Below are 27,365 nucleotides of genomic sequence, written 5' to 3'. Positions count from 1 at the left end.
TTCTTTTCCAAAGCATGCTTTTGTTTCTTCAAACATGCATGCCTTCTTTTACTGATGCTGTAAAAGGAAGTAAAGGTAAAGGTAAAGGGACCCCTGACCGTTAGGTCTAGTCGTGACCGGCTCTGGGATTGCGGCGCTCATTTCACTTTATTGGCTGAGGGAGCCGGCGTACAGCTTCCGGGTCATGTGGCCAGCATGACTAAGCCGCTTCTGGCGAACCAGAGCAGCGCACGGAAATGCCGTTTACCTTCCCGCCAGAGCGGTACCTATTTATCTACTCACACTTTGACGTGCTTTCGAACTGCTAGGTTGGCAGGAGCAGGGACTGAGCAACGGGAGCTCACCCCGTCGCGGGGATTCGAACTGCCAACCTTCTGATCGGCAAGCCCTAGGCTCTGTGGTTTAACCCACAGCGCCACCTGCATCCCTGTAAAAGGAAGTACTTTGTGGCTATATGCCAGCTTCGGAGCCCCCAAATTAAGAGAAATATGCCGCACCTCTCTTCTTAAAACAGGTCTAACTCTGATGCTGCCAATGACATTCTCCACTTTCTCAACAGGACATTCCTTGAGAAACGTTTCAGTCTTTTATCGTAAAATGTCACCAGCACAGGTGAGGTGGGATGGGTCTGAATCACAACCTTGCTGAAGTTAAGCAGGTCTAGCTATGGTCAGTGTCTGGATGGGGACCCGTGTTGGCTTTCCTCCATTAGTTATCACTGTCATAAATAAGCTCTAACACTTCAAATGAATGATCCTGATAACAATAGACTTCATGCAAGGGTATCCTGAGGAGCGGATTTTGGCAATATGGCACCCTGAGCAAGGACAAAATTTGAATACCCCCCACCACTAAATATTTATTATTTTCACAGTAGTTCATTTTGGTACAGTTGCTTTTTATGGATCTTCTCAGTGGGTACCTGTATAAATATAGGTTTTATTATTATTACTAGGGCTTTTTTAAAGCCGGAAGTCAGTTCTGGCACCTCTCAGGTGGCCATTGTTTTTCACATCTGCATGCAGCCGCTGGGAGAGATCATCAGGGGGTTTGGGCTGGGTGTTCATCAATATGTGGATGATACCCAGCTCTACCTCTCTTTCAAATCAGAACCAGTGTAGGCGGTGAAAATCCTGTTTGAGTGTCTGGAGGTGGTTGGAGGATGGATGGCAGCTAACAGATTGAGGTTGAATCCTGACAAGGCAGAAGTACTGTTTCTGGGGGACAGGAGGCGGGCAGGTGTGGAGGGCTCCCTGGTCCTGAATGGGATAACTGTGCCCCTGAAAGACCAGGTGCGCAGCCTGAGAGTCATTTTGGATTCACAGCTGTCCATGGAGGCGCAGGTCAATTCTGTGTCCAGGGCAGCTGTTTATCAGCTCCATCTGGTACGCAGGCTGAGACCCTACCTGCCGACAGACTGTGTCGCCAGAGTGGTGCATGCTCTAGTTATCTCTTGCTTGGACTACTGCAATGCGCTCTATGTGGGGCTTTGAAGGTGACCCAGAAACTACAACTAATCCAGAATGCGGCAGCCAGACTGGTGACTGGGGGCGGCTGCCGAGACCATATAACACCGGTCTTGAAAGACCTACACTGGCTCCCAGTACGTTTCCAAGAACGATTCAAAGTGTTGGTGCTGACATTTAAACTGCCTCGGTCTAGTATACCTGAAGGAGCGTCTCCACCTCCATAGTTCTGCCCGGACACTGAGGTCCAGCGCCGAGGGCCTTCTGGCGGTTCCCTCGCTGTGAGAAGCCAAGTTACAGGGAACGAGGCAGAGGGCCTTCTCGGTAGTGGTGCCCTCCCTGTGGAACGCCCTCCCACCAGATGTCAAAGAGAAAAATAACTACCAAACTTTTAGAAGACATCTGAAGGCAGCCCTGTTTAGGGAAGCTTTTAATGTTTAATAGACTATTGTATTTTAATATTCTGTTGGAAGCCGCCCAGAGTGGCTGGGGAAACCTAGCCAGATTGGCGGGGCAAAAATAAATAATAATTATTATTATTATTATTATTATTATTATTATTATTATTATTATTATTATTTCTAAGAGAACAAGAGAGGTGGTCATGATGAGTTCCAGCACGTCTTTTTTCTAGAAAAATAGCACTGATTATTGATGATATTATTATTGTTGTTGTTGTTGTTGTTGTTATTTCGCTCCCCCTTGGCTTGGCACCTTGCAAGGGGGAACTGCCTGCACCACCCTAAACCCAGTGTAAAATGCTCCCCCAACACAGATCTGGGCCCCCTCCCTGCCACCACCATTGTGCTCACACTGCTACCTTCACCCATGGCTGCACCCACGGCAGCAGTGGTACAGGTGGCTGTGGCCAGACTGGCAGCAGGGGGTGGGGCGGGGTTGGATCTGCCGCTTGAGGCAAATTGCTTTGCCTTGTCTCATGGAAGGGCTGGACTTGACTCCATGCCAGGTGTGAGAGCTTTAAAAAACCTCTCACCCACTTTATTAAGCCGCATTGATGCAATGATGTGTCAGGAGATGAGTCGTTTTGGCTACCTCAGATTACCTCAGGCTAGATGGACCAATGGTCTGACACAATATATGGCGGCCTTCTGGGTTATGTTCACACTGAAGAATTGGACAATCACAGAGTTGTTTGTCTGTGATATTAATATTGTGCAATTTGAAGCGACTGGAAGCATAAGAACTGACTCCTTTTGGAATAGATCATTGTCCAGACCCATTAAAATATTATTCAAACTTTTACTGGCAGAACTCGAAGAAGAAGAAGAAGAAGAAGAAGAAGAAGAAGAAGAAGAAGAAGAAGAAGAAGAAGTCAACTCCCTTCAAAATGGAGATCTGCAACTCAGTATGACTGTACCAATGAATTTACAAGCTACACTGTTGTGGAATTCTTTATACAGGCACGTATTGATTTTTAGCAACCGAGGCCTGCAGCAAAATGTTGTATGTGTCAAGGGTGGCCTGAAACAAGATGGCGGCATCCATTCCAAGTACAGAAGTTGACCAGACTGGCAACTGAACCTTACTTCAACGTTGATCAGTGTCCTCTACCACATCCAGAGGCAGCAGGGAGAAATTTGATTCAATTCACATTCAAATTCTTAACTAATCTGCACTTTACAAAACAATGCACAAACTGAAACAGAGCCATCCTCCAAAATTCAGAGCAATGGATAAAGACAGAAAACCTAACTCTTGATTGACTTGATGTTTTTATTTTTATTCAATAACTGTTGTTCTTTTAAAATGGGATCTTCTTAGAAGCCAGCCTAGGATTCTCCTCCAACAGTCTTTTAGATTGTTCACACGTCTCTTCATATATTGAACACTGACTAATGGTGTTTACCAATGATTGCAGCTGCTACCAAGCTTGCACCCGTGGCCACAGCTACAGTAGCAGCGAATGTCGCCCAGAAACCGACTTCCACCTGCAAAAAATAAGAGGTTTAAGCATTTTTATTAACAGTGACCGACGGTCCTTCATTTCTCACAACAGAGTTGATATGAAACATTGCTTTAAATGTTTCTTTTGGCAACAGAAAATAGCCAGATTTGAAACTCTCAGATTCCAAGACAATTAACTCTGGGTTTAAAATATGCTTTAAAAATTAATTCCAAGTAACAGAACATGCTTTGGTGCAAAAATCTGAGTTCTGTGGTGAAAAATATTAAGGGAATAGAGACCCAACATTTTTCATCAGGGTACAAGCCTGTCATTAATTTGGAAACCTGAGTTCAGAGTTTGTAATCTTCTCATTTGTCACTTCAGACAATTTGAATGTATGAACTGAAGTTATTTTTAAATGTTATGATATCTATTTTTTTGTTGTTCTGGTTTGCAGTACTTCAACATACTCCAAGTAAATGTTCCGTTCTGCTCCCCATCTTTGTAAATGAGGGTTAGAAATTAAATCCACATAAAAATAAATTAAATTACCTGCTTCTTAATCTCACTTCATTTTTCCAGGATCAGGAATTAAGAATGAATTTCAATATCACAGCACAGATTGCCATTACGAAAACATGAATGAATTCTACACACCTGTCTACTGTCACGTTGGTCATATCGTAGTATGGCAGCAAAATGTTCACAGTTGTGCACGACCACATCGTACGCTATCTTTCTCCCAACATGTCCATTTGCAGTGCTAATTATTTCACTTACAGGCCTGGCTTTATATTTTCTGTCCTTCTTGTTGTTGACCTTCCACTTGTTTTTCCCAGCCACTTCTGAAAGCTTTTCTTTCTTCACCACTCCCATTTTTGTGTAGGGAGTCGGGCAACTATAGAGAAAACTTTCCACACCCTCATCTCAAGAACACAGAGAGAAAAGAAACTCAGAAGCAGTGACAATTAGGCCTTGATTCCCTACATTTCATCAACAACATTGTCTTCAAGAAGACATCAGTTGTTGTTGTTTTGACAAATACTATTATTTTTTTTAAAAATGTTAGTCACTCTTATCTTGCCCAAGGCAACCCAAAACAACTTACACCCAACCAGAATGCCATCTCTTGGCTACAAAGCAGTCCTGTAACTGGCTTACAACAATTGCAAGTATCAGGACATAGAACTTCCAGCAACAATTAGTCCCTAAGCCAGTGGTGGGGAACCTTCCCCACCCCCAAGGGCTGCGTTTCTTCAGGGGTAATCTGCCAATGTTCTCTGTCATATTCTTCCCTCTCATAAAACCACCCTTTCTAATGAGAAGCTCTTACCTGCAGGAGTCAGGTGGACCACATATCCATCGCCTACGTAGATAGCCCAGTGTTGGTAACCCAATCGATAAATCTCAATCTGGTCTCCAGGCTTTGGGCTCTGCAAGAAGAAAGTGAGCCCATGTTTTCCTTGGCTAAACAGCTGTGCAAGTTTACTCAGAAGTAAGTCCCACTAGCTTCAATGAAACACACTCCCAAATACATAGGAGCACAGCCACAGAGGCAGCCTTTTCTTTTATACTGTAGCTCAGGGATGGAGAACTTGTGGCCTTCCAGATGTTGCTGGACTACAACTCCCATAGTCCCTGGACATTAGCTATAGTTGCTAGGGTTGATGGGAGTTGGAATCCAACCATGTCTAGAGGACAAATATTTATCCCAGACCTCACTCTGTGGCATCGTTATATTTTTTATTGTATTTATCATTTTCAATTTTACAAATTTGCACAATAATATTAAGCCAAAATACAAACCATACATTTTCCATTGACTTCCCTTCTCCCCCGTCCATGGTTCATTTTATCAAACCTTTACTGCTGCTAGCAGTATCCTGTTTGATAGCATGCCAGTGCAAACAGATAAATAAGTACCACTGCAATGGGAAGGTCCACAAGATAGCTTTCCGGATCATGTGGCCAGCATGACTAAACCACTTCTGGCACAATGGAACACCGTGACACAACCAGAGCACATGGAAATGCCATTTACTTTCCTGCTGCAGCAGTGCCCATTTATCTACTTGCACTGGCGTGCTTTCAAACTGCTAGGTTGGCAGAAACTGGGACAGACCAATGGGAGCTCACAGGGATTTGAACTGCTGTCCTTCCAATCAACAAGCCAGTGCAAGTAGACGAAATGCTTATTGATTTTATAACGAGCCAAAGGCAGAAACAAAAATCAGTTTAAATATTGCATAATAAAGTAAAGTATAAAAATGAAAGTCAAGCTAACTTAAATAAAAATATTTAAGTCAAGAAAACTTACATAAAATTACAGGCATATAAGCAGTACAGAGCTCTCTTTTTGCAAGAAACTTAGTATCCATGGCTTGCAGGAGTATCCTTCTCTTCCCCCACAAGTAGATGAATTTTTCAACCTTTGGACCCTGTGATTATTCATGGTTTTTCTAAGTCAGACTTGCAAGGCAGGGGGAAGGAGCTAAAGCAGAGCTTTCCAAACTTTTCATGCTGGTGAAACACTTTTTATACACGCAGCATTTTGTGACACAGTAATTCAGTTTCACTAGCAAACCGGAGGTTAAACTAACCCCTTTCCAGCCTAGGAGGAGCGCAGGCAGCATTCGCGTGAAAACACCGACACACTGCAGCCGACGCACGAATGTGTCACAACACACTGTTTGGAAAGCTCTGATCTAGAGACAAAACTATCCTAAGTATTCTTACTCAGAAGTAAGTCTCACTGTTTTCAATGACATTTTGCTCCTAAACTGCACGTTGGCTTGCAGCCAGAGATAGCAGTGTATGGCAGACAGCAAGTCAAGTGGCAATTCTTACATTGAAAAAACAGTCAAAGGGGAAACAATCAAAGGGAAGGTATTTTGGACAGGGTGGGGATTGATAGAAAATGTCCCCTATTCAAAGGGGTTCTTACCTGAGCCATTATGTTTTGCTCTCACCGTCCTCTCCTTTCAATCCTCAGATACTTTTGTTCTTTTTCAGTTTCATTTTCACTTTATATCCTTTAACAAAAAAACTTAAAAAATCATGTGCTCAGCAAGGCAACAGTTGACGTCAATGTAACATCTCCTGGCAACACTTCCTTAGTGTAGAAAAACAGCAGGAAACGCGTTTTCCCTGCCAGGATAGTTTTCCACAAAGAGGCCTAGAGCCCCCACCCCAACTCACCAATATTCCAACATTTTAGAGGTCATTCCAGACAGTTTCTTTCTGATCCTTGTACCTGCTTTGACGACGAGTGTCTTTGTTTGTCTGCCTGCCTGCCTGCCTGTCTCTCTCTCTCTCTCTCTCTCTCTCTCTGTGTGTGTGTGTGTGTCCCCCAATTCTCCAACCATTGAGGAGTTCAGGGGCTCAGAATGCCCTCAGGTTCTCCTTCCATTGCAATGAAGTCACTGGAGACTTATTGGCATTTTGTGATATAGGACTTGCATAATCACATGGATTGACTGTAGGTAAAGATTCACAGCATTAAACACCCTGGAAATCTTCTGAAGAGCTCCCAGGAAGCTCTTGGATCCTCAGCCTGATCTTGTTTCCAGAAGTTTAAGAAGTATGGAGAAGGACTTTACCCCCACCTGAAAAAATGGCCCTTCCCATTTCCCACCCGCAAATGGGGCAGTCAGGTTATTTTCAAAATGAAGAAATGCCATGTCTTGGAGAACAGATATGTGGCTGATGTTTGTGGCTCCCTCTAATTGTTCCGAAACAGCAGCCCACCTACTGCACATGAAATTCCGTTACACTCTAATGCTAAGCAAATCCATGTGGAAAGAAGCTTCCTCCGGGTCACTGCGATCCACTTTCAAAGAAGTGTATTGGTTATTAAGGACGATGTGCTGTTCAGAGTGGTTTATTAATAGCTGCTAAACAACCACCAATTTATTTCAAAATTAAGAGTACTGAACCAGATAAGGCCTAATTAATAGCTCGCTACCAGCATTTTGCTCTACCTTTTTAAATGTAGCACTGGAGCCAAGTAACTAATTTGAGCTCAGTTGTATTAACACCATTTCCATATTTCTGAAGCTGCAAATGGGTGGACCGGTATGTGAAACTCTTTCTTCAGTGTCTCCTGTGCTCCTTCAATTTTAGAAGTCCCATTTGTGTGTGTGTGTTTTAAGTATTCAACATGCATCTGTTTTTAGCTAATGGGATGTCTTTATCTGTTGCGTAAGTCTGTTCGACTTCCAAAACATTCAACTCCTGAAGCATGGCTTCTGATTGGCTGCTGGACGTTCAGCTTCCAAAAGAACATTCGAAAACCAGAACACTCACTTCGAAAACCGGAATGCTTGCAGAAGCCCCACTGACATCCATGAAAAACGGGGTTTGTAAATCAGATGTGAATAATCTGTAACCCATCAAGTCAAAAGCAGCGCACTAGCTATGGGTTGTGGGTTTGGCCAGAGCTTCTGTCACTTTTGATCTCAGATGGGATCCAAAACCAGGAAGCAAAAACGTTGAAGACAGTTTTGTTTAAGAAGGCTTTCCCCAAGGCACAACCCAGTCATTTATGACTTGTACCTTGGTAGGAATGGTTTCATTGCCTTTTGAGTGTGTAGGAATGGTCTCACCGTTTTTAGAATACCTTTATTTTTTGTATTTTAAAAAAATTTAATCTTGCACTTTACTTTGATGACCTCAGGCCATCAAATAATAAGTGACTATTATTATTCATCAAAACTTGTGTGCGCACTCAATGGTAAAATGTTTCGTAAGAGGAGGGACCTATTTCCCCCTTATATAAATCGGCCATTTTCTGTGGCAGCCCTAAGCAACGTAACAGAGGTGTGCCTGTCACCGTCATTATATAGCTTCTGGCAAATGCACCTCTTTACCCTGACTTTTGATAGTTGAGGGTGGGTAATAAATAAGAATAATTTACAATAAAATATTTTTATACTGTATACCGGTAATTTTTTTTTTTTGCATTTTCCTATGGAGTATCATACCGAGATTAGTGTTTATAGAAACTTCTTAGTAGATGTGATCAGGAATATTCGTTTACATTTCAAATAATGTACCACATTATCCCAGGGCAGTGTGACACAAATAAAAGTTTGCTTGAATTCCAATGACTGGGGTCACAAGGGACTGAAGAGACTGACACTTCACCTCACTGGTATTCCAAAGTGTACCACTTGGTTTTATTTTCTCCCATTTTCATTTCTTTTACCATTCATTCCTATGGGAAAAACTAACACACTGGACTTGTGAACTTGGTAGTGAATGGGACAACACTTCCTTTCACTGAGGGGGACCGTACAGGGAATGGCCTTACTCAATACTATGCCAAAGGTCCTAGGTTCAGCTACCAACATCTCCAGGGGAAATTCTGACCTCTGTCAGAAGCCCCAGAGAGCCCCAGCCAATCAGTGTGGACATTACTGAGCCACATGGACCAATAGTTGTGAGTCAGTCTAAGATACCACCCTGTGCTCCCACATACCTCCATATACATTATCCTCCTTGTCATGATAGGCATTTTGCTAATCAGTCATAAAAAACAAACAGGTAAACGTCCACCTATATGCCGCCCAACTATTAGAAGCTTGATACATTTCAAAATTAAAAACTAACCTGTTTCCCTTTTTTAGTCGCAGGAGCTGGAAGTCGTCCAACAGAAGATTTTTATTTGCTTCCCAATGCCACACCTATTTGCAGTACAGCGGTACATCGGGTTAAGTACTTAATTCGTTCTGGAGGTCTGTTCTTAACCTGAAACTGATCTTAACCTGAAGCACCACTTTAGCTAATGGGGCCTCCTGCTGCTGCCGCGCCGCTGGAGCATGATTTCTGTTCTCATGCTAAAGCAAAGTTCTTAACCTGAAGCACTATTTCTTGGTTAGCGGAGTCTGTAACCTGAAGCGTATGTAACCCGAGGTACCACTGTATTGGCTATGCTTTCCTTTTCATTGTCACTTGTCCACAATCAGTGTGCTTTCCTGGATACCACCTGTTTCATTGAATTACAGGTACGTCGCTTTAGAATTGCTTCTAAAAGAGCAAAAAAGAATCAGAGTGTTGAACTTCTACGTTTAAGTTTACACTAAGGACATAGGAATAAGGAAGCAATTCAATCAATACTGGAAATATAGAATTGTACTACAGGTATTTGGCTATGGAAAACCTGGCAACCTAAGATTGCACCTATTATTTTTCTATTATTCCCAATATCACATCACCCAGATTCCTCCCCTCCCCCAGCAAGGGAGGGATAAGCAATTTGAACCCTGGGGATCCAAAGGTTTATGCACATTACGAGATTTCTATACCAACAATAAACCTGTATCTATTAACCGTGTACCATATTTTTCCGTATATAACACGCCCCCATGGATAAGACGCCCTCTATTTTTGGGGATTCAAACGTAAGAAAATGGAGGGAAATTGCCCAGAGCTGTTGAGCTTTTTTTCCACTTACAATCTCTGGGGAGGAGAAACAAACAAGCCCACATCACCAATATGCACTGACAATGTATAAGATCCCCCCCCCCCCATTTTAAAAATTACTTTTCTGGCACAAAAACCTTGTCTAATACACAGAAAAGTATGGTAAATTTAACTTTGTCAAATCTTAATACTAACTGGATTTATTTTAATCAAATGAAGCTCTGAGACCCTTAACACAATTTGAAAAGTTCTAGAAGCACAATGAGTAGGGAATGGGAGGAATAGTTTCTAAAACAGACTCTGTGTTGCTTAATGTAACTTACAGATCTATGGAACCTCTTAAAAACATGGTAACTGGATACTAACACACAAATTCTTCCCCAGGATTGGAGTAAAATTTGGGGATCATGACATTTAAAATCTCTTTTGGAACGGACTTCCGGAACGGATTCTGTTTGACTTCCAAGGTACGACTGTATTGTCTTCATGGGAAAACCGCATGTTAAACCTTCTGCAATATACCTTTCGCCATTTTTCATTTCTGTGTCAATTAAACCCTTTATACTTAACACTGTTGATCTCCATGACCCATCTGCCACTGAGGGGAGACAAGGCCCACAGCAAATACTACAGTACTGTATAGTATGGGTACTTAGGCAAAGTCTGCTTAGGGCAGGGTTCAGCAATGTTTTTCCGCCGTGGGCCAAGCCACCGTCCCTCAGACCTTGTGGTGGGCCAGACTATATTTTGAAAAAAATAATAATGAACGAATTCCTATGCCCCACAAATAACCCAGAGATGCATTTTAAATAAAAGCACACATTCTACTCATGTAAAAACATGCTGATTCCCAGACCGTCCGCGGGCCAGATTGAGATGGCAATTGGGCCGGATCTGGCGTCCCGGGCCTTAGTAGGGGCGTAGGGGAACTGTTTGCGTAGGGGAACTGTTTGCCACCTTACAAGCACATTCTGTACAAAGGCCAAAATGGATGCCATTTACTCCAGGTTCATGCCTATCTCACCTCCCTCCCTCCAGTTACTAAATCTCTCTAATAGGTCTGGTATACCAGTTTAGGAAATCCTACCAAATTGGCTTTTGGGTCTGGCGCTAGACCAAATGCTTGGAGTGTGTCCTGCTAAAAAGACGGCCATCCTTTGTTCCCTATAATGTTTTCAGATTGCGCCTTTTCAAGCCCCGCTTTAAACACCCCCCCAAATATTGTACGTTTTTCAAATGCTACGCGCTGAGCAATCAAACCTTTATTACTCATTTAATTTGGAAGCAATTACTTGCTGCCTGGATTTATCTCACACACTTTTCAAATCTCAAAGCTCTTTTAACAGTCGGTATTTAATGAGCATATGGCAAATGTCCTCGTGATTCCAAATGTAATACCTCCCTTTTAATGAAGGGGGGAATTAGAGTGATGTTTCACAATTCCCAGTTATTTGGGTTGTTAGAAACTCCAGAGGTATCAGCATTAAGGCCCTGAGTCTTCATGAGGAGGCCGACGTGTTGACATGGAAGTGGGATGATGTAGACTGTAAATTGAACATGTAAAATGAAAGAGGCAGCCTATTTAATGAGAGGTGGGGAAAGCAGTCTCAAACAAATATAAAAGGCAGCACCATGAACAAATCAATTTAACAGGGTTAATGTTTCCCCTGTGTATTTAAGGTTCCTTCACCTACCAACCAAGCCTAGTATGTAATCCTCTCAAGCCCTTATTCAATTTCCCACTTTGTATTTCTGCTACTGCTGAACGTTACTGTAGTATTGAAGGGGAACAGTTAGGGTTACCCCAAAAAGCCCTAAAACTGTTTGTGAATCCCCCCCCCCAGCCGGGCCGCTTCAAGCATTTTAAAAACTGCATTTTCCTCTAAGACAAAAAGCATTAGCTAAGCATTCCGCTTGCTGTAACTAAAAAAAGATTGCAACAAGGTAAAGAACAGTCCATTGTTTCTCAGGCCTTTCTCATGCCTTCTGGCCTTGCTGAAGAACCACATTGCAACTTGCTTTCTGTCCGGGAACCATGCCAAAGCACAAGAATGAAACAACTGGAACACACTGAAACCCTCTCACCCCCTTTCTGGGAAAAGTCCAAAAATGGTCCCAAGACAGGAGTTTTCTGTTCATGCTCAGGGGAACTCATGGACAGAAGGAGGAGAAAAGGGGAGGGAACTGGAAGGGGATATAAACTATGTGCAATGGCTGTGAACTTCGTGCTTGTTTTGTGACTTATCACACTTGCTCCTCTGCCCACCCGGGTTGGCAGAATAAAAACTCTTTCTCTGGATTTTAACCCCTTGGTGTCGTTTGGCTCCTTTTCGTCCCTGCTCGGGTGCAACATTTTCCTACCCATGAATTAAAAAGGCTACAGTATGAGGCTGGTTATTTTGTGAATCGGTGGGATAAATGGAAATTCTTATGCTTTTGGAGACAGAAATCCAGGACTAGCCTGAAACTAATAAGGGGCATGTGCAGACCAGGTGCTTTTTTCCTCGTTTGGCAAAAAAATATTTCATTTACAAATCCATCTGACATAGATTATCCATACTCATGGGTAGCTCTGTAGATACAAACTTCATAACAAATGCTTGTCAGTGATCGCTTTCTGTAGTTATTTTGGTGTCCTGTTAATTTCTGTTTCCTTTATATTGTCTCCAAGTGATATTTAAAACCCTCTAGGAATCTTTTGTAATATGAGAGGTCTCCCATGTGGCCAGTACTTGAAAAGTTTATTCTGTTCAAATCAAGGAACTAGTTCCAGATGAAGGTTGTACTTCTACAAAACAAGGTAGTTCAGTTCCAGTTCGTACAAATGAACTTTTCAGTTCATAAAAAGTTCATCCTTAGGTGGGTGAATTTCAATGTTCAGAATACTATAAACTGCTGTGCTGAAGCATAGGGTCCAAAAATAAATCAGGTGTCACACACAAGTAATCAGATGACAGATAGTCAACAGATGATGCTCTCCCACAAATTGCATTTCAGTGTTAGAAAACACCCTGCTTAATTTGTGCCAGCCACACAGCTGTCAAAGTCAAAAGGCATTATTTGCTTTGTTCCTGCATTTGTATTTGTCACTGTGAGCTGCTCCTGTTGGAAGGGGGGTGAAATATACTCGGAGTCGAGTGTGAATTTCATGCTCTTTATTCAGTTCATAGTAGCAATGATTAAAACTTTCCCCAAAACATCTAGCTATATATACATTATTTACACACTGGGCCCCCGCGTGATTGGCTAATTCTGGGCTGCTTCTGTAGGCCAGTCAGGTTGTGCATTCACCTCCTTCAGAAGCCTGATTGGCTGCTCCTGCAGGCCAATCAAGTTGCTGATTCATTTCATCCAGGAGCCTGATTGGCTGCTCCTGCAGGCCAATCAAGTCGCTGATTCACTTCCACCTGGAGCTGGATTGGGTGGCTCCTGCAGACCAATCAGACTGCTGCATTCTGGATCCTATTTTTCTAGGATTCAGCTCAGTACATAACAGGGGAGCACTTGGGAGAGGAAAACCTCTCCTTCCTTCACCAGGAGTGGGCAGTTCAATTCTGTAGGGTGCTCTTCACAAGTGGCTTCTCTGCAGGAAAGCCACTTTCAAAGCTGTGCCTGCATCCTGCTGGAGCAATGCCCTCCACTCTCTGATCCTGCAGGATGAGGGGTCAGGTGGAAGATGCAACTGCTCATCTGGTAGGTCTTGGCCTTTGTGCAAGGCTTCACATCTGACTCCTGTTCCCCTTCCTGCTTGAGGCCTTGCCCCAACCACCACAGATTGCTTTGAGCCATCAAACCTGAACCATAGTGATCCGTGGCTGTCTCACCTTGATTGATGCCCAATTTACTCCAAATAAGCCCAAGCTGGCCCAGGACTCGGATGAATCTGGTGCACAGCCCTAGTAACACCACTTGGCTCAGGAACTCTCCTGCAATATTCAGAGAAGTGCAAAAGATGGCTGCATTTCGGTTCTGCCAAATGAACTAGATTTGCCTCTAAATGTCAACAGAATCAAATCTCTCCAGCATCCCTACCTGCCAGCAGCACCGAGTCTGCATGCAGATGTCACCTGGGCTTTGCAGCTCCAGAACAAAAGGACTGGACTGTGCCCAAAACGGTCACCATGGAAGCCCAGTTCTACACACAGAATAAATCCTGTAAATATAAACGCCTACCTTGTTCTAGCTGCAAGACAAGATTGTTATGTTATGCCAGTTCTTTTATATATATATGTATATATGTATATGTATATGTGTGTTTATATATAGTGTATATTTATAGACTATATTTATTTATACACACACACAGACACACACACACACAATGCTTCTTATCTCTGCCCCTTTTGATAACTCTCATGCTGATGAAATCACAGGAGTCTAGAAAAATAAATGATTTCATTTTACGCCTTCTTAGGCTGAAATCCTTTGCATACATCCCTGGGAGGAAGCCCAGTCAGATACAATGGGACTTGCTTCTGAGTAAACATTGCTTAGGATTGTGCTTCAAACATTCTCTGTACAGATGACAGATAATGAATGACACAAACAAATTGCTTAATGGAAAAGGAGTGGTGCTTATCGCTCTGCGGAGGAAACATATCAGGATGCCAAAGGGATTGCTTTTTATCTTAAGGCATTAATGACTTAATGCAAAGGCAAACCTGATTATGGAAAAGGGGCTTGAGTAAATGAAGACAATGTTTATTTTTCTTGGTAATTAAGAATTTAAACGCTGCCACTTTAAGAATCAAATTCTCCTTTTTTAAGCTCTCACTCCAAGCATTTGAAACACCTTGGTCCGCTGTGCTTGCCCCACCCACCAAACAAAGGCCATGATTGGCTGGTTCAGATAAGGATTTTTGACGGGCAATGCCACAAGGCTGGCTGAGGTAGATTCCAGTGGCCAGCTGCAAGAGAAAATTGTTTTCTCTGTGCCCAGGGGGAGCTGCATCCGGCCACAGCTGCTACCCATCCAGAATTCGGATGAGGGCCCCTTATTTTCTGCCACATCATCAATAACACCACCCTTTTCAAATAGTAGAAGGTGATGTCCTCTCCCCCTCTTTTGCAGAAATAATTCCCGCTGCCACCTTAAATAATTAATCACCCACCCAACCAAATAATTTCCACAAGCAAAGATGATGTCTGACATTTCCAAGCTCAGCTTTGAATTCTTAGTGGTGAATATAGTTTATCTCATATGCTTTTCTTATAGAAAAAGGGAATTTGTCTCTTCTGCAAGTCCTTCAACAAATTTGGGATAAGTAACATCTAACCAAGGGACGCGGATGGCACTGTGGGTTAAACCACAGAGCCTAGGACTTGCCGATCAGAAGGTCGGCAGTTCGAATCCCCGCGACGGGGTGAGCTCCCGTTGCTCGGTCCCTGCTCCTGCCAACCTAGCAGTTCGAAAGCATGTCAAAGTACAAGTAGATAAGTAGGTACCTCTCCGGCGGAAAGGTAAACGGCATTTCCATGCGCTGCTCTGGTTCGCCAGAAGCGGCTTAGTCATGCTGACCCGGAAGCTGTAGGCCGGCTCCCTCGGCCAATAAAGTGAGATGAGCGCCGCAACCCCAGAGTCGGTCATGACTGGACCTAATGGTCAGGGGTCCCTTTACCTTTTTAAACATCTAACCAGTTCAACATTTCACTTGATGTAAAATAAAGCCTTTCTGTTCTTGGTACTCTTTGTGCTTCTGATGGTTTCGGTCACAGGCTTATGTTTCTGTATACAGTGGTACCTCTGGTTACATACTTAATTTGTTCCGGAGGTCCGTTCTTAACCTGAAACTGTTCTTAACCTAAAGCACCACTTTAGCTAATGGGGCCTCCTGATGCTGCTGCTCCGCCGGAGCACAATTTCTGTTCTCATCCTGAAGCAAAGTTCTTAACCCGAGGTAATATTTCTGGGTTAGCGAAGTCTGTAACCTGAAGTGTATGTAACCTGAAGCATATGTAACCTGAGGTACCACTGTATCTTGCAAGCCATGGGCCTCATTCCTTATGATGGTACTTTCCACTTACCTTTCTGCATCTCATTATAAATATCCGGCTTTATTATTTTTTCTTCTGAATGTAACATCTCATGCCAGCCTTGGTTGGGTTTAGTTTTTATTTGTTTGTCTCATGAGGTTCTATTTTGTCCTTTGGGTTAGATGGATAAAATTCAATAAAAATAGATTTAAAAACCCTTATCCTCTTCTTAAAAGGTAAAGGTACCCCTGCCCCTACGGGCCAGTCGTATCCGACTCTGGGGTTGCGCGTCCATCTCGCTTAAGAGGCCGGGGGCCAGCGCTGTCCGGAGACACTTCCGGGTCACGTGACCAGCTGCTCTGGCGAGCCTGCACCAGCGCAGCACACGGAAACGCCGTTTACCTTCCCGCTATAAAGCGGTACCTATTTATCTACTTGCACTTAAGGGTGCTTTCGAACTGCTAGGTGGACAGGAGCTGGGACCGAACGACAGGAGCTCACCCCGCTGCGGGATTTGAACCGCCAACCATGTGATCGGCAAGTCCTAGGCGCTGAGGTTTTACCCACAGCGCCACCCGCGTCCCTATACTCTTCTTACAGGACCTAAAATGCAAATGTTGCAGAACAGGAGGTTCATGTTGCAAATTCTCCAAAATACAATGAAAAATCGATTTCTTTTTCTGAAAGGACATAAAAAGCAGATGCTACCAAACTTAAAATATTATTGACCTTTCAAATGGTTTTTTTTTTAAAAGAGAAACATATACTGAAATTACAACAACAACAAATTAAATTTGTATGCCACCCTTCATCTCTGTAGATCTCAAGTACATAACATAAAAATACAAGATAAAAACACAAAATACATAATAAAAACAAGAACCAAAAAGAAAACCACAAACTAATACCCCCCTCCCAACCTCATCCCACTGGAATGTGTCTATAAAAGAAATAGCTGTCTGGCAGTAGCTTATTTTCCTCTCCACCCCAGTAACCTGTAAAGATATTTATCCTTTTTAATATGAAGTTTTTCAGTCACTTGAAAGACTTCCACATACTGCTACAGTGGCCTTACCCATTTTCATTTTTTAATTTTTTTGATTCATTCCTCATTCAGAGGTATGGCTCCCAAGCAAATTTTTGTATCACTGATTGGACAACTGAATTTTGTAGTAGAGTTCCATCCCTTAATCTCCAGTTAAACAGAACTGAACAAAATAATAATAATGATCCCAGTCTGTGTCATTAAGAAATGCAATCAGCTATTAACCTCAGAATTCTCCTCAATTTACATGAGGATTAAACTTGAGTCCTCCATTTGTAACCCAGACTTCCTAAGCGGGAGCAAAAATAATAATAAAAATCTGACACCAACATATTTTTTTTTTACTCTATATCCTGAGAAATCAGATGGCTGCTTTGAAAAACTATGCAAAAAAAGGTAATCTGTTTCTTGCCAGATGGGATCCCTCCACTGCGTCTTTCCATAGCCTCATTAGGCAAAGCTCTATATTATAGGTTAATCTTGTACTCTAATGGAGCACTGTGTGAAATTATAAACATAAAGCAGATAAGTATTTTGAGTATCCTCACTTTATTTTATGCAATGATAAGAACTAACCACTATTTACAGATACTTCATAGATAGTGGTTTCCTAGTCTGCTTTTCTATTTTATACCCTTGGAAGTAAGCAGGAAGGCAAGCATGCAGTTCTGTGACATTGTGGCCCCTTACTAGATTGCTTCACCTGGTCAGGAGAAGACACCAATATGAGGGATGGGAACAAGGCAACTGAGAAATTGGAGGCTTTGTTGTGTGACGAAACTGTGCTATGCCACTGAAATGGAAAAAGAACAAAATGTTAGTCTCCTCACCTTTTTAAAGTCTATTTTGTAGATGCGGAGAGAGCACATCCATCTGTTATCTGTTTTCACATTCTTTTATTTATGAAACCAAATCAGCCAGTGAATTTATATTGAAATGGAGGAACCAAGTCAAAATGGAATCCCTAACCAACTCTTGTTCCCTGTCTGATGACTTTCCGACACTATGCAAAGATGCTTCCCCCCCCCCATGTATATATAGGGACGCAGGGCAACCTAAAAATAGCTCACCAACTTTGCCCAAAAAAGCTCAACAACTATCTGGATTTTCACTGTTTGAAATATGGCAACCCTACTCTGATATGTGTTGTCTGTGTCCTCTTATCTACTTGCTTGTTTCCTATTTTGAATTTTTATTGTTTTATTCTTATTAGATTGTAAGCAGCTTTGAGCCTTAAAAAAAATTGAAAAAGCTGGCTAGAAAGACTTTTTTAAAAAAATAATTTGACGAGTTCATAAAAACCTGCAAAACATGGTGCTTAAATATCTTGTTTCCTTGTCTTATACCTTGGAGTTTACCCTTTGCCCAAATATGAATGGGTGGGTTTTGTTCCTTGATGGTCTATTTGTCATTAAGAAGTGTGGAACCTACAACCAAGTGTTGTGCTATATAACCTTTATCCTAGTAGCAGGGCTCAGGGTTCCTGCCAGTAAGCAAGCAAAATAAAAAATAAAAATAAAAAAGTAGATCATGAGAAAGTGGTGGGACAGTTGCGGTTACAGTTTATTTTACAGTTGAAAGTAGCGTTTAGACCAGCAAACACAGGTAAATAATATTGTAAGCATTGCAGTGATTTGGGTTTGCAGTGATTTGTAGTTTTCTTTTTTTAATGTCAAATATATTTATTATCTTTCTTCCAAGAGCAGCACATGTTTCACACAGGATGAAAATCTGAGGCTTATGCAAATCCTTAGCCCTCAACACTGAAAAATATATATGCTTATATATGAAGAATACAAATGCTGTAATAAATTAAGCCTTGATGAAACAACATGAGTTAAAAAACCCTCTAAAAATCCTCAATAGTTGATCCTGAAACATTTGTTTTTTTGTGCATCTGTATACACAAACAAAGTGATTTTCATTGTAGTTTTCATTTTTAAATTACCTAACATAGCTAGTTAAACTAAAAAGAAGAAAGGCAGAAAAGAAAGTACAGAGCAAAAATTGTATACACCAAACTGTGTTGTAAACCTCAGGATCTATTTTGCCATATGTTTTACTATCTGTTGGCACTCACTACCGGAGTTCGCGAACAGAGGGACTGATGTTGATGTATCTCACCAAGATGAAACATTCATTCATAGGGAAAGCTTCACGAAGCAGCTAAGAGATCACATGAAGGATGACGTTCGGTTTTAGCACAAATTGAAACCTTCCATTTAAAGATGGAAAGCAAAACTTGCACCTGACAGCAAGACACCCACAGATTGTCATGTTGATAAAATACTTGCTTTCAGAATGTGCCAAGGCACTAAGTAATTAACGAAGAAAAAGACATTGTCGTTCAGGGCAAAGTACATGGGAAAGCACATACTGTTGAGATGTATGACACTTGCTCTTGATAGTATTTTTCAACTAACCAGAATAAAACTTAGGGAGACAAATAATGTGGCCATCACATACCCCTCAACTATCCCAGTAAAACCAGGACTTCCTGTTTTTTCTCATGAGAGCATGGTGGTCCTCACCACCGTCATGATCTCACACAATCTTAAGCTTAAGCCATCCTAATTGGCTATCTCTACACTTATTATTATTATTATTATTATTATTATTATTATTATTATTAATATACTGCCCGGCGGTTCATATAAAAAGATAACAGTATTTAAAATAAAAATATAAGCAATAACCCAATAATACACCCCCTGTAAAAAAGAGCCGCATTTTAAAAGGGTATGGGATGTTGATCAGGTCAACCAAAGGCCTGGTTAAAAAGGAATGTTTTTGACCGGCGACTAAAGGTTTATAATGAAGGTGCCAGGCGAACATCCCTGGGGAGAGCATTCCACAGACGGGGAGCCACTGCAGAGAAGGCCCGTTCTCGTGTTGCCCCCCCCCCCTCCAGACCTCATGAGGAGGAGGCACACAAAGAAAGGCCTCAGAAGATGATCTCAGGGTCTGGGTAGGTTCATACAGAAAAAGGCGGTCCTTGAGGTATTGCAGTCCTGAGCCAGTTAAGGCTTTATAGGTCAAAACCAGCACTTTGAATTGGGCCCGGAATTGCTCCTGTGTACTGAACAAAGCCATAGCAACTGATATATTTAAGCAAAGTTATAAATTTGTCCCATACAGAATGTTTCATTTCCCTGTCAGTGTTATCTTGCTACATGAAGAATGTCTGAGTCCAGTTTAATTATTGTTCTCCTGGCTTTAATGCCACCCTCCCAGTCTTCTGCTGAAGGCCAGCGAGAGGCTCGTGATGGGTATTATGCTAGCGGAAAGACAGAAATGCATCTTCTATTCACTAATTGGGGATGCAGGAAGAATTAGCAAGCTGTCGGGGCTTCAGACTAGTTGACCTTGTTCTTTCAATGTCTTGCAATATTAGAGTCATTTTGCAAAGCAAGCAAGCTTCTTATATGAGGAAAGAAACATAGGGCTTATATTTTCAATAAAAAGCAAAAAGCATAAAGTAAGAAGCATGTAGAAACAGAGAGAAATTGGGGTCACAAGCCCATTCATTGGCAAAGTACAATGACATCATAACTTAAAGCAGAGTGGGGTGCAGAGTATAGCTGTGTTGGGTCTACTTTGTATTTTACTAGAACCCCAAGTTCTGGTCATCAGAGCCAGATCTAAAATACATGTCCTTTCAATGAAAGCATATGATGCCTCTGAGCACATTCTGAGCCTAGGAGTTTATTTTCAGTCGAATTAATGATCCTTGCACACAAAGGTCCACTCCTGGTGTTAGCTCTCCTTTCCTTAAAGGTAAAGCGTAAAGGGACCCTGACCATTAGGTCCAGTTGTGACCGACTCTGGGGGTGCGGCGCTCATTTCGCTTTATTGGCTGAGGGAGCCAGCGTACAGCTTCCGGGTCATGTGGCCAGCATGATTAAGCCGCTTCTAGCGAACCAGAGCAGCGCACAGAAACGCCGTTTACCTTCCCGCTGGAGCAGTGCCTATTTATCTACTTGCACTTTGACGTGCTTTCGAACTGCTAGGTTGTCAGGAGCAGGGACCGAGCAACGGGAGCTCACCCCGTTGCGGGGATTCGAACCACTGACCTTCTGATCAGCAAATCCTAGGCTCTATGGTTTAACCCACAGAGCCACCTGTGCCCCCTCATTTCCTTACAGCTGTCTAATTTAGGTGGGGAAAGATGGTTTGCAGTTGCTGTGGTTAAAGAACTAGGAATCAGAAATGCTTGCTGATCTACTGCTAATCACTCTGAGATCTACCAATAGATCTACAGTACCTTCTTCCTAGCCATGGCTTAAATGTTCTTTTAGGAAAAAAATCATAGCTTTCCTTCGACTTCAGAGTGCCTCTCTGTTTAGCTAGCTGTAGTACCGAGAAGAGTACCAACCAGAAAAGGTCCTTAGGGTTAGAGATGCTTCAGAAATGGTCAGTGTGTTCCAGACAGGGATTTTCTCCTGCCGAAACTTAGTTCCGGCACCTTTCAGGTAGGCACCATTGCCATAATAAGAGGACAAGAGTTCGTGGTGAGTTCCGGCACCTCTTTTTCTCTAAAAATAGTACTGGTTCCAGATGACCACAAACCTAGACCAGTGCCAGTGGCAAGTGGAAGAAGGGGCGAAGGAAGCAGAAGAGGGAAGACAAGACTGGTGCAGGTTTATTGGGGCCTGCAACTGAATAGCCAAAGCAAGGGTGTCAATAACTCCCCAAGGGACTCCTGACCATTAGGTCCAGTCGTGGCTGACTCTGGGGTTGCGGCGCTCATCTCGCTTTATTGGCGGAGGGAGCCGGCGTACAGCTTCTGGGTCATGTGGCCAGCATGACTAAGCCGCTTCTGGCGAACCAGAGCAGCGCACGGAAACGCCGTTTACCTTCCCGCTGGAGCGATACCTATTTATCTACTTGCACTTTGACGTGCTTTTGAACTGCTAGATTGGCAGGAGCAGGGACCGAACAACGGGAGCTCACGCCGTCCAGGGATTCGAACCGCTGACCTTCTGATCAGCAAGCCCTAGGCTCTCTGGTTTAACCCACAGCGCCACCTGCGTCCCTTAATAACTCCCCTGGCAGACATTTATTTCTTTCTCCACACCCTTCTGACAAGCTTCCAGGTGTCAGAAGGACTTGTGCTTTAGTAGAGTGTCAGATATCATCTCTGGCCAGAGCAAATACCTTAAGGGCATCTCAAGAGCAACTTTACAAACACGGGCTGGTACAGTGCCAGTGATGATATATGGACAATTTATAGAAATGGGAAAGTCCAAGGAGCTCATTAAGTGCAAGTGATCAGTCAGGTGGTCATTCAGTGAATAGCGAGAGCCTGCTTCAGTTTGAGTTTTAAAAGGGGAAATTGAGTTCCCACCACCACCCAAAACAACAACAACACAAAATACAAATTGCTTGGGTAGCAATATGTTGTTGTAGCTGACACTTTTGAAATAACGGTGGTACAAAGAAATAGCGGAAATTCTTAGTTAGAAAATAACAGTTTAGCTTAGTTGCGTGGGAGGTATAACATCTGATGGGTTTTAAGATGCTGCATCTATTCTTATACTCTGACTTGTTACTTGGTTAGTAACAAGTGTGCTAATATTATGATACCAAAGAGTCCTGTGACAAACAGTGAGTTGTGGCATAAGGCTCCACAGATTACAATCCCCTCCGTTGGATTCGTAAAGTATTATCCTGAGTGGAAAGTTACATATATATGCATGGTTTGTGGACACATATTATTATAATGAAGGAAGTAGGAAACTGAACAAGTTTTGCACCAAGGGAGGAAATATGAGGATATTAAACCCATCAAAGCTAGATGGGTGAATGGGCCCATTCCCAATACCATTTGCATCAGTGTTATGTGCATCCATCACATTTGACTGTAATTATCTCCACATTTGGCTGCAATTATCTCTACAAATTACTAAATGGCAATGCAGATGTAATATGTCTAGGATGCCTCTGAAGCTTCCTGGAATTATGGCTAAGTGAATGAAAACATGGGGAAGACCAAAGGCGGGGTGGAAGAGAGACAAACAGATCTCTCAGAATGGAAAATGGAAAAAAGACACCGGCTATCTGAAAATGCTAAGATATACACTGACATAAGAAATGGAGAGTATATATTGGAGAATGGAAACCCACTGTTACCAGAGATGCAATTGTTGCAGTGCCATCGATTTTAATTTTGAGGTTTTTTGTGGATAAGAACTGCCTCAACTATTGATTTATATGACACAGGTTTCATGAATAAGGCTGGTGCCAAAATGAGTACTTGAAGAAGCATCCTAGCAACAGAGCAATCATTCGGTTTGTTATTTCAGCAGACTTTGAATTCATTGTTGGAGCTATGTTCATCTTTATTACCAGTTTGCTTGCTTTAGATGTTCTCAGCATATTTTTTCCTCACAGCGATGGAAGAGCAGCAGTGGAGCCAGTTCTAAAATATAATTTGCTGATTTGATGACAATTCTGTGGGAGGGAGGCAGGAGAGGATATATTGTTTAATGATATCCTTCCTAACTTGTGCTAGCAAGTTCTATATCTTAGCAGAGTTTAAACATTCCCCTTTAAACCAGGGGTCAGTAAACTTTTTCAGCAGGGGGCCAGTCCACTGTCCCTCAGACCTTGTGGGGGGCTGGACCAAATTTTTTTGGAGGATGAACAAATTCCTATGCCCCACAAATAACCCAGAGATGCATTTTAAATCAAAGGACACATTCTACTAATGTAAAAACACGCTGATTCCTGGACTGTCTGTGGGGCAGATTTAGAAGGCGATTGGGCCGCATCCAGCCCCCGGGCTTTAGTTTGCCTACTCTTGCTTTAAACGCACAGCGGTTTGCTTGTTGCAAGTTCGTCTGAACCTCTCTATATAAGATTCTTGGTAAGATCCCTTCTTGCCCCTCTTAAAAAGAATAGAAATGACAATCTTATTAAAGTGAATATAAAAGCAGTTTACTCACAATCATTCAGTTCACAGTTAGATCCCTGAAGGCAGACTTAGGTTACAAAAATATATACACATTTGGAACTATCCCATAAGGGAATAGTTCCTAAGTGACTGTGAACAGACAAACGAAGGAGCTGTGCTCCCTTGCCCAGGTTTGGCCTCACAAACTCTAGTCACATGCAGAGGAAGTTTTGTCCCGGCTCAGGAGGAAACAGGAAGTTTTCTCCTGGGTGATACAAAGCATTCCGTAGCATATCCACTCTAGGAATGTTGTACTTGACTGTACTACTACTACTACTACTACTAATAATAATAATAATAATAATAATAATAATAATTTATTATTTATACCCCGCCCATCTGGCTGGGCTTCCCCAGCCACTCTGGGCGGCTTCCAAAAGAATATTAAAATACTGTGATACATCAAACATTAAAAGCTTCCCTAAACAGGCCTGCCTTCAGATGTCTTCTAAAAGTCTGGTAGTTGTTGTTCTCTTTGACATCTGGTGGGAGGGCGTTCCACAGGGAGGGCGCCACTACCGAGAAGGCCCTCTGCCTGGTTCCCTGTAACTTGGCTTCTCGCAGCAAGGGAACTGCCAGAGGGCCCTCGGCACTGGACCTCAGTGTCCGGGTAGAACGATGGGGGTAGAGACGCTCCTTCAGGTATACTGGACTGAGGCCGTTTAGGGCTTTAAAGGTCAGCACCAACACTTTGAATTGTGCTCGGAAACATACTGGGAGCCAATGTAGGTCTTTAAAGTGTTATATGGTCTTGGCGGCTGCTCCCAGTCACCAGTCTGGGTGCTGCATTCTGGATTAGTTGTAGTTTCCGGGTCACCTTCAAAGGTAGCCCCACGTAGAGCGCATTGCAGTAGTCCAAGCGGGAGATAACCAGAGCATGCACCACTCTGGCGAGACAGTCCGCAGGCAGATAGGGTCTCAGCCTGCGTACCAGATGGAGCTGGTACACAGCTGCCCTGGACACGGATTTAACCTGTGCCTCCATGGACAGCTGTGAGTCCAAAATGACTCCCAGGCTGCGCACCTGGTCCTTCAGGGGCACAGTTACCCCATTCAGGACCAGGGAATCCTCCATACCTGCCCGCCTCCTGTCCCCCAGAAACAGTACTTCTGTCTTGTCAGGATTCAATCTCAATCTGTTAGCCGCCATCCATCCTCCAACCGCCTCCAGACACTCACACAGGACCGTCACCGCCTTCACTGGTTCTGATTTGAAAGAGAGGTAGAGCTGGGTATCATCCGCATACTGATGAACACCCAGCCCAAACCCCCTGATGATCTCTCCCAGCGGCTGCATGTAGATGTTGAAAAGCATGGGGGAGAGGACAGAACCCTGAGGCACCCCACAAGTGAGAGCCCAGGGGTCTGAACACTCATCCCCCCCCACCACTTTCTGAACACGGCCCAGGAGGAAGGAGCAGAACCACTGTATGACAGTGCCCCCAGCTCCCAGCCCCTCAAGATGGTCCAGAAGGAGTTTCACATCCCACAAATTCTCCTTTAATTCGCATTTTGGATATAGGAGATGGGATATGGCAGAGTCAGATGATGATGATGATGATATATACCCTGCCCATCTGGCTGGGTGTCCCCAGCCACTCTGGGCAGCTTATAGCATGATTCTCACGTGTTGGGAACAGGGAGAGGAATCTTCCCTTCATCATCGTAAGAGATTGCCTCCTTCCATGAAAGCCTGCTCACACCCTTAGACTTGGCAGAGGCCCTTTTATGTCCTATCAATGATGACTGGACCTAATGGTCAGGGGTCCCTTTACCTTTACTAAACTGCATTAACTGAACGGCTTTGTCAGACAGGTAAGAAAACGTTTTCTCTATAACGGCCACTCAAGGGCTAATGTTCATCAATTGTTCGGTTACAAACAAAATCCTGGTTCTTTGCGTTTAAGATTTAAGAGTCCTTGTAAAACTGAAGGTGTGAGGAAATGTTTCTTTCTGATTTACAGGTTGCGCAGCTTTTGACGGTTCTGAGCTCTGCTTCTTTATGGGTTTCTTTGGCTTGTTCAAGAAAGATGGAATTGCCACTTTGCTGTATTGAAGCTAAGAAAACGGGTCGTGCTGGTAATCCTTTCTCCTTCCCTTTTGAACTGCCTTTTAGAAAAAAAATGGAATGGCTATTTGTGCCTGACTGATGTTTTGGTTGTGAGAAACCTAAAACTTTGGGAAATCATTGCAAGATCCATTTTCCATGTTCCTAGCACTTTTGATAGCCATTTGTTGATTTTATTTCAGACCAACTTAGAAACAATAGCAGGTGTATTTATACTGCAAAGCAAGCCCTGTCTTCCTTGCAAGGATTGTCAACCTGGTGCCCGTGGGCACCAGCACACCCACCAGTAACTCTTATGGTGCCCCTAGTGGTCCTTGAGTTTCATTTAGGTGGTCTGTGGTGTGTTTGTAAAAATACAATTAAAAATCATATAGCATCTAAATACCACACATTACAGTTATTACAACCAGCAGAAAAGAGATTTTAAGGGTCACAATCCCCAAATTTTATTCCAATCCTTGGGAAGAATTTGTTTGCTAGTATGTAGTTACCATATTTTTTAGGGGTTCCATAGATCTGTAAGTTACATTAAGCAACACGGAGTATGATTTAGAAACTAATCCTCCCCTCCCCCACTCATTGTGCTTATAGAACTTTTCAAATTGTGTTAAGGGTCTCAGAGCTTCATTTGATTTAAATAAATCCAGTTAGTATTAAGATTTGACAAAGTTAAATTTATATGGCTAATAGATACAGGTTGATTGTTGATATATAAATGTCGTAATGTGTATTAACCTTTGGATCCCCAGGGTTCAAATTGCTTATCTCTCCCTTGCTGGGGGGAAAAATCTGGCTGATGTGATATTGGGATTAATGGAAAGGTTATAGGTGCAATCTTAGGTTGCCAGGTTTTCCATAGCCAAATAGTACAATTCTATATTTCCAGTATTAATTGAACTGCTTCCTTATTGCTGATTATTTCCTTATTATCCTGGTTATTTTTTGCTCCTTCAGAAGCAATTCTAAAGTGACACACCTGTAATTCAATGAAACAGGTGGTTTCCAGGAAAGCACACCGATTGTGGACAAGTGACAATGAAAATGAAAGCATAGCCAATAACTGCAAATAGAAGGCCATAAAACACAGTACCGGTGGAGATGGAAACAGCAGCTCCTGCGATTAAAAAGAGGGAAAGGGTTATTTTTAAATTTTGAAATGTGTCAAGCTTCTAGTATTTGGGAGGCATATGGGTGGACGAGTACCTGTTTGTTTGTTTGTTTGTTTGTTTGTTTGTTTGTTTGTTTACAACTGATTAGCATAATGCCAGTCATGACAATGAGGAGAATGTATATGGAGGTACATGTCTTAGACTGAGTCATAACTATTGGTCCATGTGGCTCAGTAATGTCCACACTGATTGGCTGGGGCTCTCTGGGGCTTCTGACAGGGGTCAGAATGTACCTCCATATACATTCTCCTCATTGTCAGAATGTTCCCTGGAGATGTTTATAGCTGAACCTAGGACCTTTGGCATAGTATTGAGTATTGAGCCATTCCCTGTACGGTCCCCCTCAGTGAAAGGCAGTGT

The 27,365-nt window shown here is 42.7% G+C and overlaps 1 protein-coding gene and 1 long non-coding RNA gene across 5 annotated transcripts; one reads left to right on the top strand and one right to left on the bottom strand.

Moving 5' to 3' along the window:
• Positions 1-2,865: 2,865 nt before the first annotated feature.
• LOC310689979 (phospholipase A and acyltransferase 3-like) lies at positions 2,866-8,997 on the bottom strand. 4 transcript variants are annotated; one of them, XM_083468627.1, is made up of 5 exons: positions 8,983-8,997; positions 6,317-6,404; positions 4,706-4,805; positions 4,030-4,298; positions 2,866-3,415 (listed from the first exon to the last, which is right to left on the bottom strand). In XM_083468627.1, exons 2-5 carry the CDS (start codon positions 6,323-6,325, stop codon positions 3,320-3,322), a joined length of 474 nt encoding a protein of 157 aa, XP_083324753.1. In that variant the 5' UTR covers positions 6,326-6,404; positions 8,983-8,997; the 3' UTR covers positions 2,866-3,319. The 4 variants fall into 4 exon arrangements, with proteins under 4 accessions (XP_083324753.1, XP_083324752.1, XP_083324754.1 ...); XM_083468626.1 differs by lacking the exon at positions 8,983-8,997 and having other exon boundaries at positions 4,706-4,847; positions 6,317-6,421; XM_083468628.1 differs by lacking the exon at positions 8,983-8,997 and having other exon boundaries at positions 4,153-4,298; positions 4,706-4,847; positions 6,317-6,421.
• Positions 8,998-9,998: 1,001 nt separating this feature from the next.
• LOC310690062 lies at positions 9,999-26,924 on the top strand. The gene is made up of 5 exons (XR_014517856.1): positions 9,999-10,262; positions 12,487-12,595; positions 17,507-17,629; positions 25,733-25,847; positions 26,791-26,924. It is a non-coding gene; the product is annotated as an uncharacterized lncRNA (long non-coding RNA).
• The last annotated feature ends 441 nt before the right edge of the window (positions 26,925-27,365 follow it).

This window comes from Podarcis liolepis (assembly GCF_965112155.1).
Source record: "Podarcis liolepis genome assembly, chromosome: 12".
Taxonomy (NCBI): Eukaryota; Metazoa; Chordata; class Lepidosauria; order Squamata; family Lacertidae; genus Podarcis; species Podarcis liolepis.
This window is presented reverse-complemented; position numbering and strand designations above follow the sequence as displayed.